The sequence below is a fragment of the Polypterus senegalus genome, chromosome 15 (genome assembly GCF_016835505.1).
Source record: "Polypterus senegalus isolate Bchr_013 chromosome 15, ASM1683550v1, whole genome shotgun sequence".
NCBI classification, from domain to species: Eukaryota; Metazoa; Chordata; class Cladistia; order Polypteriformes; family Polypteridae; genus Polypterus; species Polypterus senegalus.
Window position 1 is genome coordinate 129,804,408 of NC_053168.1, and position 18,182 is coordinate 129,822,589.

The 18,182-nt window shown below is 41.2% G+C and overlaps 1 protein-coding gene across 1 annotated transcript in view; it reads left to right on the plus strand.

The window, feature by feature from the left end:
• The window catches only part of sdc2 (syndecan 2), a 160,335-nt gene extending 152,992 nt beyond the window's left edge, over nt 1-7,343 (plus strand). The window contains exon 5 of the mRNA XM_039736322.1: nt 5,944-7,343. Within this exon, the coding sequence (XP_039592256.1) occupies nt 5,944-6,107 (164 nt within the window). The 3' untranslated portion in view covers nt 6,108-7,343. The remainder of the gene's footprint in view (nt 1-5,943) is intronic.
• Nucleotides 7,344-18,182: the final 10,839 nt, after the last annotated feature.

Genomic DNA, 18,182 nt, shown 5'->3' on the forward strand with positions numbered 1-18,182 from the left:
AGGTCTGCATGAATCTTTTGCAGCAGCTGATTAGCCTGTCTTAATTAGTGTAGTCTCAACACATCCACCATCGTCTCTGTGTTGAGCCAGCAGCGCTTTTACATATCTATTAGATGGTGGACCTGAATTTTTTCAGACTTGATTAGTAATCTTTGGACTCCGACAGATTGTGTAAAGAAAGAATGAAAGGATAGGGAGAGAGAGATGGATGGATGGATGGATGGATGGATGGATAGATAGATAGATAGAAAAGGCATTATATACTGGATGCATATGAAAGGCAGTATATATTAGATAAACATATAGTTAGCATGATAGATGATTGTGAAAGGCACTATATAATAGACAGATGAATGTTAAGGTGTAAGGAAAAAATGAAAAAGAAGAGATGGACAGGTAGAAAGAAAAGGCACTATATAGTGGATGCATAGGAAAGGCAGTATGTATGTGTATATATATATGTATGTATGTGTATATATATATATATAAAAATATATATATATATATATATATATAAAAATATAGTTAGCACGATAGATGATTGTGAAAGGCACTATATAATACATAGATACAGTAGATGAATGTGAAGGGCAATATATAACAGTAGATGTGAAAGGCACTATATATTAGATAAATCGTTCGATCTCGGTGATTGTTGAGTTTGTTATTGATGATGGTACATCCAGTCTTAGATCGAATTCCCAGGTCAGGAAGTTTATCTAGATAGGCGGAAAGAAAGAAAGTTAGTTCAATTGTTCTAACAAACTTTATTTGTCCCCAAGGGAGCAATTTGGCTTTTTACTAAAGCTCTTTAAACAAATGCATACATAAATAGATGGATAAGCAAATATACATATACACACATTATATGGGCTGAACGCACACCAGAATCACTAAAAAAAACAATTCGAAAGAAAAGACAAACTTCTGCCTTGGCAGTGCCAGTGAGGCATTATGGTGACGTATTGCTGCTGGTATAAAGGAGCCCCCGTAGTGTCCCTTAACACACTTTACCTGAATAATTTGTTGTCTGAAAGTCCCCAGTGTTTGTCACACAGAGGATGTGCAGCATTGGTCGTAATGACGTAAATTTTCTCCTCCGCTGCTACCACCAGGGGGTCCAGAGAGTACCCCATCACCTGAGCCTGCCCTTTTAATTAGCTTTTTAATTCGGTGGTTCAGACTCCTTGGAACCCTTTGGTGTAAAAGAAGGGTTTAGAAAATGAATCTTATTTGCCTTGTGGTGGTCCAGAAACTGCTATATTAAACAACAAGAACGCTTACTGAAGGGGGGCATCAGTCAGTCTAATACAAATATACATTTGGGCAGCACGGTGGCACAGTCTGTAGCGCTGCTGCCTCACAGTTAGTAGACCCGGGTTCGCTTCCCAGGTCCTCCCTGCATGGAGTTTGTATGTTCTCCCCGTGTCTGCGTGGGTTTCCTCCGGGTGCTCCGGTTTCCTCCCACAGTCCAAAGACGTGCAGGTTAGGTGCATTGGCGATCCTAAATTGTCCCTAGTGTGTGCTTGGGGTGTGTGTGCCATGCGGTGAGCTGGCGCCTTGCCAGGTGATTTGTTCCTGCCTTGTGCCCTGTGCTGGCCAGGATTAGCTCCAGCAGAACCCATGAACCCTGTGTTAGGATATAGCGGGTTGGACAATGGTTGGTTGGTTGGCTGGCAGCATGAAATGCCAACTGACCTGAAAACCCGGCTTTGTCCTGTGGAAAGAAACGCACCTGAACAGAGGGGCAACATGCAGCTGCCACCAAAAGGGGCAGAAATGAACTGAACAACCAGCACCAAAAGGCAGCCATGTCACCTGCTGCCTAATCCTCTTATACACGTAGCTACTAAACACACACAGCTGCAGTCACTTGCTTTTGTCTTTTCCAGTTTTCCATTCTTGAATGCATCACATAGACTTCCACAAGTTCTTCAGCGCCGGCTGCCCCCTTCAAGAATCGAAGCAGTTAATTAATCGCCGGCTCCTCTCCTTTGTATCTCCATCATGATGGCGTTGATTAACTTCTCATAAATGCAAAAACAATAGCTGCTCGAGTCTAATTTCCATTTTTATTGTGCTGAGCTCAAAAGGAGCATAAAAGCCTCAAGTTATCTACTTCAAGAAAGCTGAATAAACCGCCATGAATGTAATGAAATGATTTTTTTTTTATGCTTACTAATTGCATGACTAAACCTTAAAGACTTGACAGTGGTGCACTTTTACATTTTGCTGAAGAGATTTCTGCGATTGTTACAGATGAGCTGTTTTTAACTGGGGGGGACAAAATATGTCACTCTTAACTCTTAATGTGCAGAACTGGGACCCCAAAAGAACGAAGGCTGTCATTGCAGCAGAAGGCTTCACGATGAAGTATAGGGCTTGAATATTTGAGTAGATGCTAACTTTCGAGTGTCTCTCTTTCTGTTAAATATCCACAAGAATGTGATTTATTTGGACTTTGGATATGTATTGTTACAGCATTAGAGTTCACATTAAAAATACTGAATTGTCAAATATATGTACAAATGTTCTGTCATACAGAAAATCAGGATGACTTTCAAGGGGATTGAGTACTTTGGCACGCCGCTATATAATATGCGACCTGCAATAAAATGGAGTCCCTGAATTGGGCTGAGGGGGATTTCAGAACGTCATCAGTAATCAGACTCGTCACTCTTGGTTATGTGGCTCGGCACAGAGTCGTGTCGTCCAGGGCACATTTCAGGCCCCTTTGCTGTTGCCTGGTGGACGTCTCTCGAATTTATGAACTTGACTTGTCTGTGTGTTTATAGTCACCTACAGTGGTGCTTGAAAGTTGTTAACCCTTCAGAATTTTCTGTATTTCCTGCATAAATGTGACTTAAAACATTATCAGATTTTCACACACGTCCTAAAAGTTGATATGAAGAATCCAGATAAACAAATGAGACAATAAATATTGTACTTGGTCATTTATTTATTGATGAAAATCACCCAGTATTGCATACCTGTGAGTGACAAAAGTGTGTGAACCTCTGCTTTTTGTATTAGGTGGGACCCCCTTTTGCAACAATAACTGCAACTAAACATTTCCTGTAGGCCTTGATCAGTCCTGCACATCGGATTGGAGGAATTTTCACCCATTCCTCCGTACAGAATCGCCTCATCTCAGGGATGTTGCTGGGTTTCCACAAATGAACTGCATGCGTCAGACCCTTCCATGACATTTCTATTGGGTGAAGGTCAGGACTTTGACTTGGCCATTCCAAAACCTTTACTTTATTTCCTTCAGCCACTCTTGGGTAGAACGACTTGTGTGCTTGGGGTCATTGTCTTGCTGCATGACCCTGTTTCTCTTGAAATGGAGTCCACTGACAGCTGTCCTGACGTTTTAATTTGGAATCCATTGCTATTATTCAGAATTAATTTTCCCGTTGTCACATTATGTGCACATGGGAGGCAGCAGGGGGGTCAAACGCAGGTAAAGGGGGTAATCATGTGTATTTCTCCCATTCTTACAGGAGCAATAAGGCATAGTTCTCTTCCAGTTTCAGGCCACGCCCCCTAATGAGCTCATTTGCGCTTTGACCCGCCTCTTCCTTTCCTTCGGCCATAAAAACCCTTCAATGTTGCTCTGCAATCTGTCTTTGTCAGTGACTCGGTCTCGACATATAACTCGGCAGAGTATCACGCAGCTCTTTTATCTCGACCCAAACCTTTCTCTTTGTGTTTGTCTCTCATTACACCGCCCATAATAGCAAATTATCCTGGCCCAGACGCAACAAAGCAGGCCCAAAGCATGATTCTTAACCACCACCACTTTTCACAGGTAGGATGAAGTTCTCATGCTAGAATGCGGTGCTTTTCTTTCTCCAACCGTAACACTTCTCATTCGAACCAGAAAACTTTATTTTGGTCTCATCTGTCCATATAACATTACACCGATAGCTTCCAGGCTGGTCCACGTGCTCTTCAGCAAACTGTAGACGCAAAACAAAGCAGTGGCTTTCTCTTTCCAACCCTGCCATGCACAGCACTGTTGTTCAGTGTTCTCCTGATGGTATACTCATCAATATTAACGTGAACATGAACATTAACCAAAGTGAGGGAGACTTTTAGTTGCATGGAAGTGACCCTTGGTTCTTTTATGACTTAGCGGACAATTACACACCTTGTCGTTGAAGTGATTTTTTCTTGGTCGACCACTCCTGGGGAGAGGAACAACCATCTTAAACTTTGTCCATTTGTACACAATCTGTGCAGTCCAAACTCTTTAGCAATGGTTTTGTAGCCCCATGAGCACCAACAGCTCTCTTGTCCTATGAGATGTCCTTTGTCAGTAGCATGATCTTCTTCCTCTTCTTCTTTCAGCTGCTCCCATTAGGGGTAGCCACAGCGGATCATCTTTTTCCATATCTTAAAATCTTCCATAGCATTATACACTGTGTCATAATAATGACAAAGAGCCAAAGGTTTGGGGCAGCCACCCATATATTGGTCCTGGTACTGATTTGTACAGGTTTCAGTCCACAACTGGACTGATTTGCTGGCACAAAGATGGCGGCTTTAAGGGAGAGCAGAGGAAGATAGATAGATAGATACTTTATTAATCCCAAGGGGAAATTCACATACTCCCAACAGCAGCATACTGATACTATTGTGTAATAAAAATGCAGGTAAAATCAGACAATAACCTTGAATAATGTTAACATTTACCCCCGACCCCGGCTGGAATTGAAGAGTCGCATAGTGTGGGGGAGGAACGATTTCCTCAGTCTGTTGCTGAAGCTGCTCCTCTGTCTGGAGATGATCCTGTTCAGTGGATGCAGTGGATTCTCCATGACTGACAGGAGTCTGCTCAGCACCCATTTCTCTGCCACGGATGTCAAACTGTCCAGCTCCGTGCCTACAATAGAGCCTGCCTTCCTCACCAGTTTGTCCAGGCGTGAGGCGTCTCTCTTCTTTATACTGCCTCCCTGGCAAACTACCGCGTAAAAGAGGGCGCTCACCACAACCGTCTGATAGAACATCTGCAGCATCTTATTGTGCATCTCAGTTATGTCATCACTGGGGCCAGAACCGGAAATGGTGTCGCTGGGGCCAGGGCTGTAAGTGACATTATCAATAGGGCCACAACTGGAAGTGATGTCATTGGGACTGGAAGTGAAGTCATCACTGCATCCGGGGCCAGAAGTGGTGTCACTGGGGCTGGACGCGACATCATCAGTGGGGCCAGAAATGGAAGTGATGTCGTTGGGACCGGAAGTGGCGTCATCACTGCGCCCGGACCCGGAAGTGGTCTCGCCGGTGCCAGAAGTGACATCATCACTGTGCCACCACCACACACAACAACGCAACCGGAAGTGATGTCATTTAGACCGGAACTGGAAATGGCGTCATCGGGGCTGGGCGGGATTTTCCCGTAACTGGTCTGCAGAGAAGTGAGAGAAAGTGCACTCCACCACCCACTGGTCTGGCGTTGAATTATTCTCAATTAGACCCTTTAGCTGCCTCCCCTGCGCACGTGTGTGACAACTTATACTGAACAAACATATTTGAAGACAAAGCTCTTGATAGAATCCTGAACAGCATGTCCATTCACAGCCGATTGACGACCATCTCCTCTTCAGATGATCTGCTAGCTTCTCGTACTGTTTGCCACTCACAGACACGTCATTCTGGGTGATTTTTTTTTTTATATTTCAATAAACAAATGACCAAGGTATATTTTTTCCTCATTTCTTTCGCCGTGTTCCGTCTCCATATCAACTTTTAGGACTTGTATGAAAATCTGATGATATTTTAAGTCATATTTATGCAAGAATATGGAAAATTCTGAAGGGTCGGCTAACTTTCAGGCACCGCTGTAAGTGAAGTGGAACTAGAAATCCGAAGTTCGAGAACAACAATACCGAGGTGGGTGTCAGGCCCGACTAACTGGACTTTTCTTTCCTCCCACAGCTGTCATTGCAGGTGGAATCATTGGGTTCCTCTTTGCAATCTTCCTCATCTTGCTGCTGGTGTACCGCATGAGAAAGAAGGACGAAGGCAGCTACGACCTCGGCGAACGCAAACCTTCAAGCACCGCCTATCAGAAGGCTCCTACCAAGGAGTTTTACGCGTAAAACAAACGAGAAAAAAACAAAACACAAAAAACTGTGCAGGGTCTCTTATAGGAGATTAATGAACTTTAAATAAAAATAAACACACAACGTTAAAAAGAGCTTTCGCATAGAGTAATGAAGACCGTTTTTTTTTTTTTTTTTTTTCCCTTTCCTTAAAAAGTCAAGATGGTGATTTTAATGCAAGTCCCAACGTATTTAAATATTTCATGTATTCTTTGAAAGGCTGAAGACTAAGACAGAATATAAAAAATAAAAAATCGAACAGTCAGAGTGGTGCATCTCACAAGCCGTTCGTTTCTCCTGACTGTTTTATTTTTTTGTTTTTGTTTAAAGTGGTACGTGTACAAAGACAATGGAGATTGAATATAATTGTTTTGTATCTGTCCTGTTTTTTTTTTTTTTTTTTTGTACCTATTATTTTTTTTTTGGGTGGGGGGGTTGTTCTTTTGTTCATAGCATGTCGCAAGGTGTATTTCTTTAATTTATCTGTTTTTCAGATATTAATTGCCTTTTTTTTTTTTTTCTTTTCACTAGTCTTTCACGGTGCAATTTTGTCATCCATGGAAAAAAAACAAAATATATATATATATATCAAATAATAACTTTGAAGTGTAAAAGTAATTTCTCCCTAGAGGTGCTTTGTAACCTTTTGTTCTCTTCTTTATTAAAAGTAGGAGTCCCACTGTGCTCCCTCTCTTTCTCGGGTAATGTAGCTTGTGACGCGTTTGCCACAGCAGCAGCAGCAGCATCATCATCAGACGTACGAATTGGCCCTGACCACAAAAAAAAAAAAGTGACGTCTCTTATCTTACTTGGCGACTCTTCTGACGAGAGCTACTGACACACCTAAGGAAACCCAAAGACTTTTTAACAGTATTCTTAAAGAGAGTTCTTACGGCCACAGTCCTGTCCCTTTTCCAGTAGACCTTTTTTTTTTTTTTTTAATACTTTGATTAGAGACTGAACAAATATGGATCCAGCTGCTTAAAAGTACACATATAAATATATATATATTTACAAATGTTTTAAGCCTTTGAAGTGCCTACCATTCTGAATTGTGCTTGTTCTGAGAGATTTCTGTATAACAATGTATTACGATGATTTTTTGCTGGCATTTTATAAGCACAGGCAAACTGTAATGGTAACTTTTGTAGTCTTAAAAATAAAAAGAAGCAGACAGTATTGTATCTATAATTTCAAACACACTACTGAATAAACATTGTGGCCTAATACTAATACAGCGTTTTTGTCTTTTCTTTTTTGTTGTTTGTGTGTCCAGATGACATGAATAGGCCTTTTTATTTTGTTCTGCCATGTGCACAGTGATCTCAAATCATGTTGCCCGATCACCCCTTTTCATACCAGGGTTGGGCGTCTTCTCCAGGTTCCCAAAATCGAGCAGCTACTGACTGGGCAGGTTAGGGATCCAGCATGAGTCAAACGCGTAACAAAAGAAATTTCTCAGTCCCATAAAATTCATTTTAAAAAAGGTACAATTCAGAAAAAAATATTACATACACAGAATAAAAGGGGAAAAAAAGGTTTCTTCCCTGTTTCATTCCAATCTTAGCGTTTTTTTCTTTTTTCTGAACTTCAAGGTTGTGTTCTTTCTCAATGGCAAACTTGCACAGTTCCCCCTTAGTGAATTCAGTTCGTTCTGCACATTCGTACGGTACGGTTTGAAAGTGTTTACCCTCCATGAGTTATCAACTGCAAGGCAGATTATAAACTGCAACTAGTCTGTAGCTCAGAATGACAAAAAATAATATTAAATGGTCCGTTTATAATTTAGCTTGTGGGGGTCGTAATAGAACCTCCCATTAACTATGCACTACTATAAGTTAGGTCAGGTCAGGTTGGGGGGCATGCACTGGTACAGCACATTGTCATACCCACCACACAATGAAATAGATCGGCATTCTGATTGGCAACACCAAGCAGACACGCAGCCCAGTCCCACCCTCTGCAAATTGCAAATGACCCTCTATCTGCCGTAGCCAGGTGTTACCTGGGCGTCCCCTTGGCCTAGTCCAGCCACTCAGATCCCCAACAATGAGGATCCTGTGAGACGGATAACCCTCGGGTAATGGTGCCACATGGCCGTAGTGCCCTAACTGACACTCCCTCACAGTGCAGGTAATGTGACTCATTCGGACTCCATGGGCAACACAAAGTCAAACCAGTGGTATCCAATGACTCTCTGAAGAGATACAGTATCGAAGGAGTCCAGTCTTCATCTCAGGTCACTGGATAGCGTCCATGTCTCACAACCATATAGCAAGACAGGAAGCACCAGGACTCTAAAGATTTGGACCTTCGTCCTTTTGCATAGATATCGGGAGCACCACACACCCCTTTCCAGTGACCTCATGACCCCCCATGCTCTCCCAATCCGTCTACTGACTTCACAGGAAGAGTCGCCAGAGGTAAGTAAACCTCTCAACGAGGTCAACACTCTCTCCGCAAACAGACACACTGCTGATGGCCGTGCCATGCATTGTACACTTTGTACTTGTAGATGAGCGTTCACTGGTTGTCCGCTCTCATGCACACAGAGTAACCCCTCACAACTACTACCTGGATTTGTCACACTAGGCAAGCGGACTGCCACCAAATCACTATGATTGCTTAAATGAAGGCCACAACTGAAAATGATTGGAAAAGTCCTCTAATGTGACATGGCCTGAACACACCACTTTGATTTCTAAGAGAGTTTGTATGTTCCTGTGTTTGTGTGGCAAAACTTCCACAACACACATTTTGGATGTCAGATTTAAATTGGGACCATTGTGAGTTTCTCATACGGATGTGAGCATCACGAGGGAACAGGTTTTCACTCTGCACACCTCTGACTGTAAATGTAACAGCAGAAACTCTCGGATGATTCTGCACTAATGGGGTGCGTTGATAAGGGGGATGAGACAGAGGAATGGAGTCAGGTGGAGAACTTTGAGAACTGTCTGCAACTTAACATCAGCAGAGCAAAGGAACTGCTTATTGACTTTCACCACACCAAAGAGCCTTCATGTCTGGGAGTGGATGTAGAGGTGGTCCACTCCTACAAGTACTTGGGGGTCCACATTAATGACAAGTTGGACTAGTCCTGGAATACAGAGGAACTATAGAAGAAAGAGCAGAGCAGACTCTTCTTCCTTAGGAGACTGAGTTCCTTTAATGAAAGCTGTGACATCCTTCACATCTTCTACAACTGTGATGGCCAGTATGGTGTGCTGGGCTACTAATATCACTTCAAGAGAGGACCACCGAATCAACAAGCTAATTAAAAGGGCAGACCCAGTTATGGAAAGCACTCTGGAACCTGTGCAGGTCGTAGCCAAGGAGAGAATTAAACAAAACTGAGTACCTTTATGAACAATGCTGCACATCCTCATTGTGACACAGCAACACTGAGGACTTTCAGCCAACAAATCATTTAGCAGACGTGAGTCAAGAAAAAAACTACGGGGGGCTCCTTTATACCGACAGCAGTAAGACTGCATAGCACCTCACTGGGACTGAGACCGCCAAGTCAGAAGTTTTTTCTTTCTTCTTAATTTTCTTGCTTTATAGTCATTCTGGTGTGTGTTCAGACCAAAGTGTGTGTGTATATTTAAGTGTTTATTTATTTAAAGAGCTTCTGTAAAACACCAAAAAAGAGTTTTATTATATCGTGCCTTTCCTATCTATTGGATTGTGCCTTTCACTATGTGTTCTTATTAATATCTGTTCTAATATACTGTATATTCTATAATATTCTATTCTTATTAATATATATACTTCTGTCATATCTATCTGTCTAGTCTTGTTAATATAGTGCCTTTCCTATCTATTGTGCCTTTCACATCTATCTGTCTACATATTATGTAGTGCCTTTTGTATCTATCTATATAATATTGTGCCTTTCATATATGTCTATCTATATATCTATACTAAAATTAAAGCCTACCTATCTACATATTATATAGTAGTATCTATTATATAGTGTCTTTCATACTGTATATATACAGTGCATCCAGAAAGTATTCACAGCGCATCACTTTTTCCACATTTTGTTATGTTACAGCCTTATTCCAAAGTGGATTAAATTCGTTTTTTTTTCCTCAGAATTCTACACACAACACCCCATAATGACAATGTGAAAAAAGTTTACTTGAGATTTTTGCAAATTTATTAAAAATAAAAAAACTGAGAAATCACATGTCCATAAGTATTCACAGCCTTTGCTCAATACTTTGTCGATGAACCTTTGGCAGCAATTCCAGCCTCAAGTATTTTTGAATATGATGCCACAAGCTTGGCACACCTATCCTTGGCCAGTTTCGCCCATTCCTCTTTGCAGCACCTCTCAAGCTCCATCAGGTTGGATGGGAAGTGTCGGTGCACAGCCATTTTAAGATCTCTCCAGAGATGTTCAATCGGATTCAAGTCTGGGCTCTGGCTGGGCCACTCAAGGACATTCACAGAGTTGTCCTGAAGCCACTCTTTTGATACCTTGGCTGTGTGCTTAGGGTCGTTGTCCTGCTGAAAGATGAACCGTCGCCCCAGTCTGAGGTCAAGAGCGCTCTGGAGCAGGTTTTCATCCAGGATGTCTCTCTACGTTGCTGCAGTCATCTTTCTCTTTATCCTGACTAGTCTCCCAGTTCCTGCCCCCCACAGCATGATGCTGCCACCACCATGCTTCACTGTAGGGATGGTATTGGCCTGGTGATTAGCAGGGCCTGGTTTCCTCCAAACGTGACGCCTGGCATTCACACCAAAGAGTTCAATCTTTGTCTCATCAGACCAGAGAATTTTGTTTCTCATGGTCTGAGAGTCCTTCAGGTGCCTTTTGGCAAACTCCAGGTGGGCTGCCATGTGCCTTTTACTAAGGAGTTGCTTCCGTCTGGCTACTCTACCATACAGGCCTGATTGGTGGATTGCTGCAGAGATGGTTGTCCTTCTGGAAGGTTCTCCTCTCTCCACAGAGGACCTCTGGAGCTCTGACAGAGTGACCATCGCGTTCTTGGTCACCTCCCTGACTAAGGCCCTTCTCCCCTGATCGCTCAGTTTAGATGGTCGGCCAGCTCTAGGAAGAGTCCTGGTGGTTTCGATCATCTTCCACTTACGGATGATGGAGGCCACTGTGCTCATTGGGACCTTCAAAGCAGTAGAAATTTTCTCTGTAACCTTCCCCAGATTTGTGCCTCAAGACAATCCTGTCTCGGAGGTCTACAGACAATTCCTTTGACTTCATACTTGGTTTGTGCTCTGACATGAACTGTCAACTGTGGGACCTTCTATAGACAGGTGTGTGCCTTTCCAAATCATGTCCAATCAACTGAATTTACCACAGGTGGACTCCAATGAAGCTGCAGAAACATCTCAAGGATGATCAGGGGAAACAGGATGCACCTGAGCTCAATTCTGAGCTTCATGGCAAAGGCTGTGAATACTTATGTACATGTGATTTCTCAATTTTTTTTATTTTTAATAAATTTGCAAAAACCTCAAGTAAACTTTTTTCACGTTGTCATTATGGGGTGTTGTGTGTAGAATTCTGAGGAAAAAAATGAATTTAATCCATTTTGGAATAAGGCTGTAACATAACAAAATGTGGAAAACGTTATGTGCTGTGAATCTATTATATAGTGCATTTTATATGTCTATCTATCTATACTAAAATTCAAGCCTATCTATATTATATAGTGCCTTTCATATCTGTCTATCTATTTATCTATCTATTATATAGTGCCTTTCATATCTATCTGTCTGTCTAGTCTTGCTAATTTAGCATCTTTCCTATAATCTATCTAATATAGTGCCTTTCATATCTGTATCTCTCTCTGTGTCTGTCTGTGATGGCCGGTCCTCTACCGATTCCAGCCTTGCACTCTTTTATTTTCAAATGCAGCTTTTGAAGACCAGTGAACGGATACACTTAAACAGTGCTGGAGGTGGGCTTCACTCTCGGTGCCCACTTTGTTTATTCTTTTACATTGTGTAAACATGAATGTTGACTTGAGGTTTGGATTGAATTCATAAAAATAAATTCCTTCCTAATTTGTCCCTCTTCTGTGTGCCTGTAAAACTGGGTATGGTGGGTTTGTACTAAAAACTTTTGCAGTTTTTGTGATGTGAACAGTTAAGTGTTTTTGCAGCTTTGGTGCCAAAGTAAAGTCTAACGTCTCCAATTATGAATCACCAAGGCACCAAAGTGCAAGTCATTAAAAGCGCAGTGCTGTATACCTCTATAGGGAAAGGCCTATCAGCCGCGTGATATCTGAGCTTTAAATTGTTTCTCCAGCTCTGTGTGAAAAGTAGATGGGAATAAAACTCTAATAAAAGACTTAATGAGGAACGGGGCCTCCTAGTTTGGAATGCGTCGACTGGAGGGAAAACTTTGTGCCCACCGTGAAGCTAAGATTTTTACAGGTGTTGATTCAGGAATGGCATCTCATCTTGACGGAGCACACAAACAAACAAAAAAAAAAAACGTCAACGAATAAAAGACACACAACACCAGCTTTGTTTAAGAAACTCCTAAACAATTCAATGGCTTTTGTAAGCTTCGACTTTTTTACAAGTTTGGCAACACCCAGTAGAATATGCAGCTGTATAGCCTTTATAAGCTCAATTCTGCCCAAATCAAAAAGGGCACAAATTTGGGTTTAACTTTCTTTCTCTTCTCTGCAAGCTTTGAGCTGAAGTAACAGAAATCCTACTGAAGCTGAATTCACATTACACGACTTCTATTCGTTGGGTATGTCAGACCGTCCAGGCTGCAGTCATGTCATCTTAAATCACAGGCTGCCGTTTATCCCACCTGTTACTATCCTGAAGCTGTTGTGGGGCATCCAGTAAATTTAGTCTTGATACAAACCTTAAATTAATTGATAACCAAAAAATAAGGTGTATAATTAGACCAAGGGATAAAACCAGACCCTCCACCAGGGGCATCTGTAATAGAAATTTACTTCAAATTAAAACAAAAATATATCACAGTTCAGAAAGAACCATGCAGTTTTAAATGCTGTTTATTGAACATTCGCTCTCTTGGCACTAAAGCTGTTTTGGTAAATGATATTATATTAAGTACAAAATCTGATCTGTGTCTTCTCACTGAAACCTGGCTTAGTAAATGTGACACTGTTCCCCTAGCTGAGGCGTCACCAGATGGATACTCGTTCCTTCATAAGTCTAGAGATTCTGGTCGAGGAGGAGGCCTTGGAATAATTCATTGTAACAAAATGCAAATCACTTCTAAAAATTTAGGCAACTTTACATCCTTTGAGGCATTCATTTTAAATATTAAAACAGATTCCAACACAATTATAGTGCTAGTCTACAGACCACCAGGGCCATATTCATTGTTCATGACTGAATTTAGCAACCTTTTATCTGATTTGGCTATAAATTATGATCACATAGTACTGATGGGGGATTTTAATGTACACATTGATGTGGAAACTGACACTTTTAGCAAATGTTTTACTTATTTGTTAAATTCAGTAGGATTTTGTCAGATTGTCAAAGGTCCAACTCATAATCATAACCACACATTAGATTTAATTATAACTTACAAAGTTGAAATTCAAAATTTAAATATTACTCCATTAAATGAAGTTATTTCCGATCACTACTTAATTACATTTGATTTAGTTCTGCCTTTGCCACACACTCACAGATTAAAACAAAGACAGTGTGACATCTAGATTGTAATTCTGCTTCAAAATTTATAGATACCTTGAGTAAGTCAAGTGTAATTGTGGAAAACCATTTAGATCAGTTAACATCAAATGTAAACATGGAAAACAATTTAGATCAGCTAACATCACATTATAATGTGACCTTGAGAGATGCTCTGGACACAGTGGCTCCACTTAAAACAAAAGTGATCAAAGCACATAGAAACTCTCCCTGGTTTAATGAAAACACTCGAGCTCTTAAATTAGAGTGTTGAAAACTGGAGCACAGATGGAGAACAACAAAGCTACATGTCTTTCAAATTGCATGGACAGAGAGTGTTAAAAATATAAAAAAGCTCTCTTTAAAGCTCGCTCAGAATACTATTCTACAATAACAGACAGCAATAATAAAAATCCTCAGGTACTGTTTAGAACAGTGGATAAATTAACAAATGGGAATTCAGATCAACAGTGCAAAATACCAACAGATATTAGCAGTACAGACTTTATGAACTTCTTCAATGAGAAAATTAAAAATATAAGATCCCAGATCTCAGCATCACAGTACAAACCAAATACTAGCTTAGCAGACCCTGCCTCACATTGCATTCAGCACTTTAGTAATTTTAATCCTGTAACTGAGCAGGAAGTCTTAACTTTAATTTCTAAATTGAAGCCCACTACTTGTTCCCCAGATCCAGTGCCAACAAAACTAGTAAAAAGTGCAATGGATGTTCTTGCAGTGCCTATTCTCTACATTATCAGTAGTTCATTATTGCATGGCACAGTACCTGATGCACTAAAAGTGTCGGGCATTAAACCATTTGTTACTAACCCTCACCTATTCTGTTTCTCTTCTTGGTACTCAAATGTGGCACTTGGTGCCACGGCACACCTGCCAAGTTATTTTGCCCGCCTAAGGTAAAGTCATCCCTGATGGAGGATCGCAGGAATCGTGGGAAAGAGGGGTCCTTTCATCAGATTGACTGACTCAGCTGTGGAATGGCCAAATGGGGGAGGCAGCTTGATGACTGAGGTCTTCAGGACTCTAAACAAATTCAAATCATATTATGTGATATCATCTACTGTTAAATTCTACTCTGTACTTCTAATTTTTTTTTTAATGTATTGAGGATTTGTTCTGTTCTGTGTATTGTATTGACCCCCTTGTTTTTGACACCCATTGCATGCCCAACCTACCAGGAAAGGGGTCTCTCTTTTAACTGCCTTTCCTGAGGTTTCTTCCATTTTTTCCTTACGAGGGTTTTTTTGGGAGTTTTTTCTTGTCTTCTTAGAGAGACAAGCCCACTGCAGCACTTCTTGTGTGATTTTGGGCTATACAAAAAATAAATTGTATTGTACTTGCCAATTGCAGGCACTGAATTCTGTTAATATTACGAGACTGAAAATCTCTGGGCATGTCACATGCTCGCTGATGGAGCCGTCACTCTATGAAGGGTTAACAGGGTTGGTGAGTTCAGCCTTTTATGTTTGTCCCCCATACCTCACCCAATTCTGTCATGGTACATAAGACCCGAGACATCAGACAGACGAGCTTCTCCAAAACACCCACGTTCCTTATTCCTTATTACGGCAGTCTATGCATTGCACCTCCGGCAGAGCATGCATGCAGAACCCACCTCTACAACTAACGACAAAAATCAAACCGGATTTATTTTGTCAGGGTGAGTCTCTGCGTATGTCGGACTATGCGACGGACCTTTTAAGAAAATACACCACGACTCATTAAGATTCTGTAAATGAAGGTTGTAGCAGTCGTGAGGATGCTAAGATTCATATTTATTTACTGCAGGGACCGCCAGGAACACACCCATCCTTGACCCGACACGCACACACAAGATATTAATAAAGAGGCTCAATGAATCGATCAATAATGAGAGAGAGAGAGAGAGAGAGAGAGAAAGGTTGGGAGCATGCCACACGATGAACCACCTGGGTTAGGACCTGAGTGTAGCGGGTGACAAGGATTTTTACAGTGGCTGGAGTGCCAATCCTGCCACCAACCTCCAAGTTTTCCCAGTATGTTGGAGGACCTGCTTGCAGTCTTGGATGCAGATTAACGTCACACCCAAGACGTTAAGTGCCTCGCTCAAGGGCCCAAAGGAGTAGAGTCACTTTTGGCTTTTACAGGATTTGAACCAGCAACCTTCCAGTTACCGGCCCAGATCCTCAGCCTCAGAGCCACCACTCCGCCCCATAAGGTAATAAGTTATATATTAAACCAGTAAAGAAGGCAAAAATAACAAGTGATTAAGCAACAATGTGTACTGTACACAGGGCCGGATTTAGATGAAAAGAGGCCCTAGGCTATTCTACTTATGAGGCCCTTTCACCTCCCATTTTTAAGTTTGTAAATTACATGAGAGACAATAAAATACATCATTACTGTGATATATATCAATATGTTAATAATATAATCATGAAAATATAAAATAAAGCACGTAATATACATTTAAAAATATACAAATTAAAACATATGTTAAGAACTTACCTAGAATTCCGCGAAATGAAGATGTTGTCACAAAAAATTTTTCAATAGTCTATAAACACTTCACTAAAGTATTGAACCTACTGAACTCAAAAGGCGAGAATCAAATGATCGTGCACGCAATCCTAAAATAAGAATCTTTTCTAATAACATTAACACGTGTTTCATATTATCGAAGTAACACGAATATAACCGAACGTCGGGATATCAATAGGTCTGTTCGTTTGTCTGTTCCAATCTACACCAATCTGCACTTTATTTATGCAAGAACAAACCAGAGCTTAGTAGCATAAGGCACGTCAATATTTGCCATAGCAATCAGTGAACGTATGAACTATACTTTGGTGCAATCTAGTATATACAAACGAACAGACCCAATGAGCCGAACGCGTTGATCTTAACCAATACATTTTTATGTTTGTTTATTAGTCATATGCGTAGAATTTCTCCTTATTTTCGGTTCAGTGTTTTAGTGTTCACAGTTTTTAGAATACTGTAGTGTAATTTTAATTTTGCTAGCAATTTGAATGTAGGCCCCTCTTGATCTTGAGGCCCTAGGCTGAAGCCTTAGTTAGCCTATAGGAAAATCCGGCCCTGACTGTACACAGAAGACCTCCCTGATTCCCTGCCGGTGAGAAATATTAACAAACACTACATACATGAAACCAAACGAATCAACAGACACTACTGAGTAAACAATGAACACTTACGATAAAATCCAAACACAGTCTAGCACAGCAAGTGCAGATGACAAGGGTGTGTGAAACAAAAACCCCTCTGAATGAAATGGGAAGTTTTGTTCTACCAGGTTCCAGTTGAAGATTTGGCGTGATTGGGAGCTCCCCAGAAGAAGACGCGACCATCCAAGACGAAATAACACAGACAAGCAGGCACAGGACAGCACATACTTCATGATAGAAGCTGTAACCTGTGGTGGTTGTAGTTGTAATCCAATAGTGTGTGTGATGCGTACAGACAAATTCAGACAGATGATCACAATCCCCTCAGTGTCTTTTTGGCTCCTTTTTAAAGATATTGCCTAATTTCCACCAACCCCAGCTGCACTGAAGCTGCCCAAGGGTGAGATGCTGCTGGGAGTTGTAGGCAATTGAAGTAGCACTGCTACAAGATTACGACCAAAAATCGTCTAATGTGAAGTGGTCTTAAGATAGTAGGGGGTTCCTTGAGCCCGCTGCTTTTTGGGTTAGGTTATCAGCTGCCTTGTACATAAAGACAACGCGATACATAATGCGCTACAGTTGCAGTTGTGGTAGAAATCAAGCATTGTTAATTACTTACGACTAGGACAAGTCTGATAAAAAACTCTTGGAGCTAGTAATCAGGCAGGAGAATGCTTGTCCATTTCGCCTTTATTTATCTCTTCAGGAAATGCTTGAAGAGGGAGCGTCCATCTCACAAGTCTGTTACACAAAAATCAATTAACCTCCTTAGCATTACATTTTTTCTCCAAATAAAAAAAAAAACATCTAAACAGTGTTGCATTTTTTGGGTTAAAAAAAATGACATTTTTATTTTTGCTATAAAATGTGCAAAACACTAAAAGTACGTACTGTATTCAGTAGTGTCAAAAGTATAAAGATGATGCAAATACCGAGCAAGCATCACTTTTCGATTCATCAGAATTACCTTCACTTTCGCTTCCACGGTCCGTTTCAGTTTCACTGCCTGACGACGACAGATTCACTTCATCATCGCTGGTGATGAGAGGCTCTTCAACCTCCCTGCTCGTATCACCGTCGAGAGCGTGCAACACCTGGGCCGCTGAAAAACGTTTTTGACGAGACGCCATTATTACTAGGCATGCCTAGAGGCGAGAGGAGAAGAAGTGGCTGTCCCGCTGCCTGAGTGACGCTTGGGATTAACACTGTTAGCACTTTTACA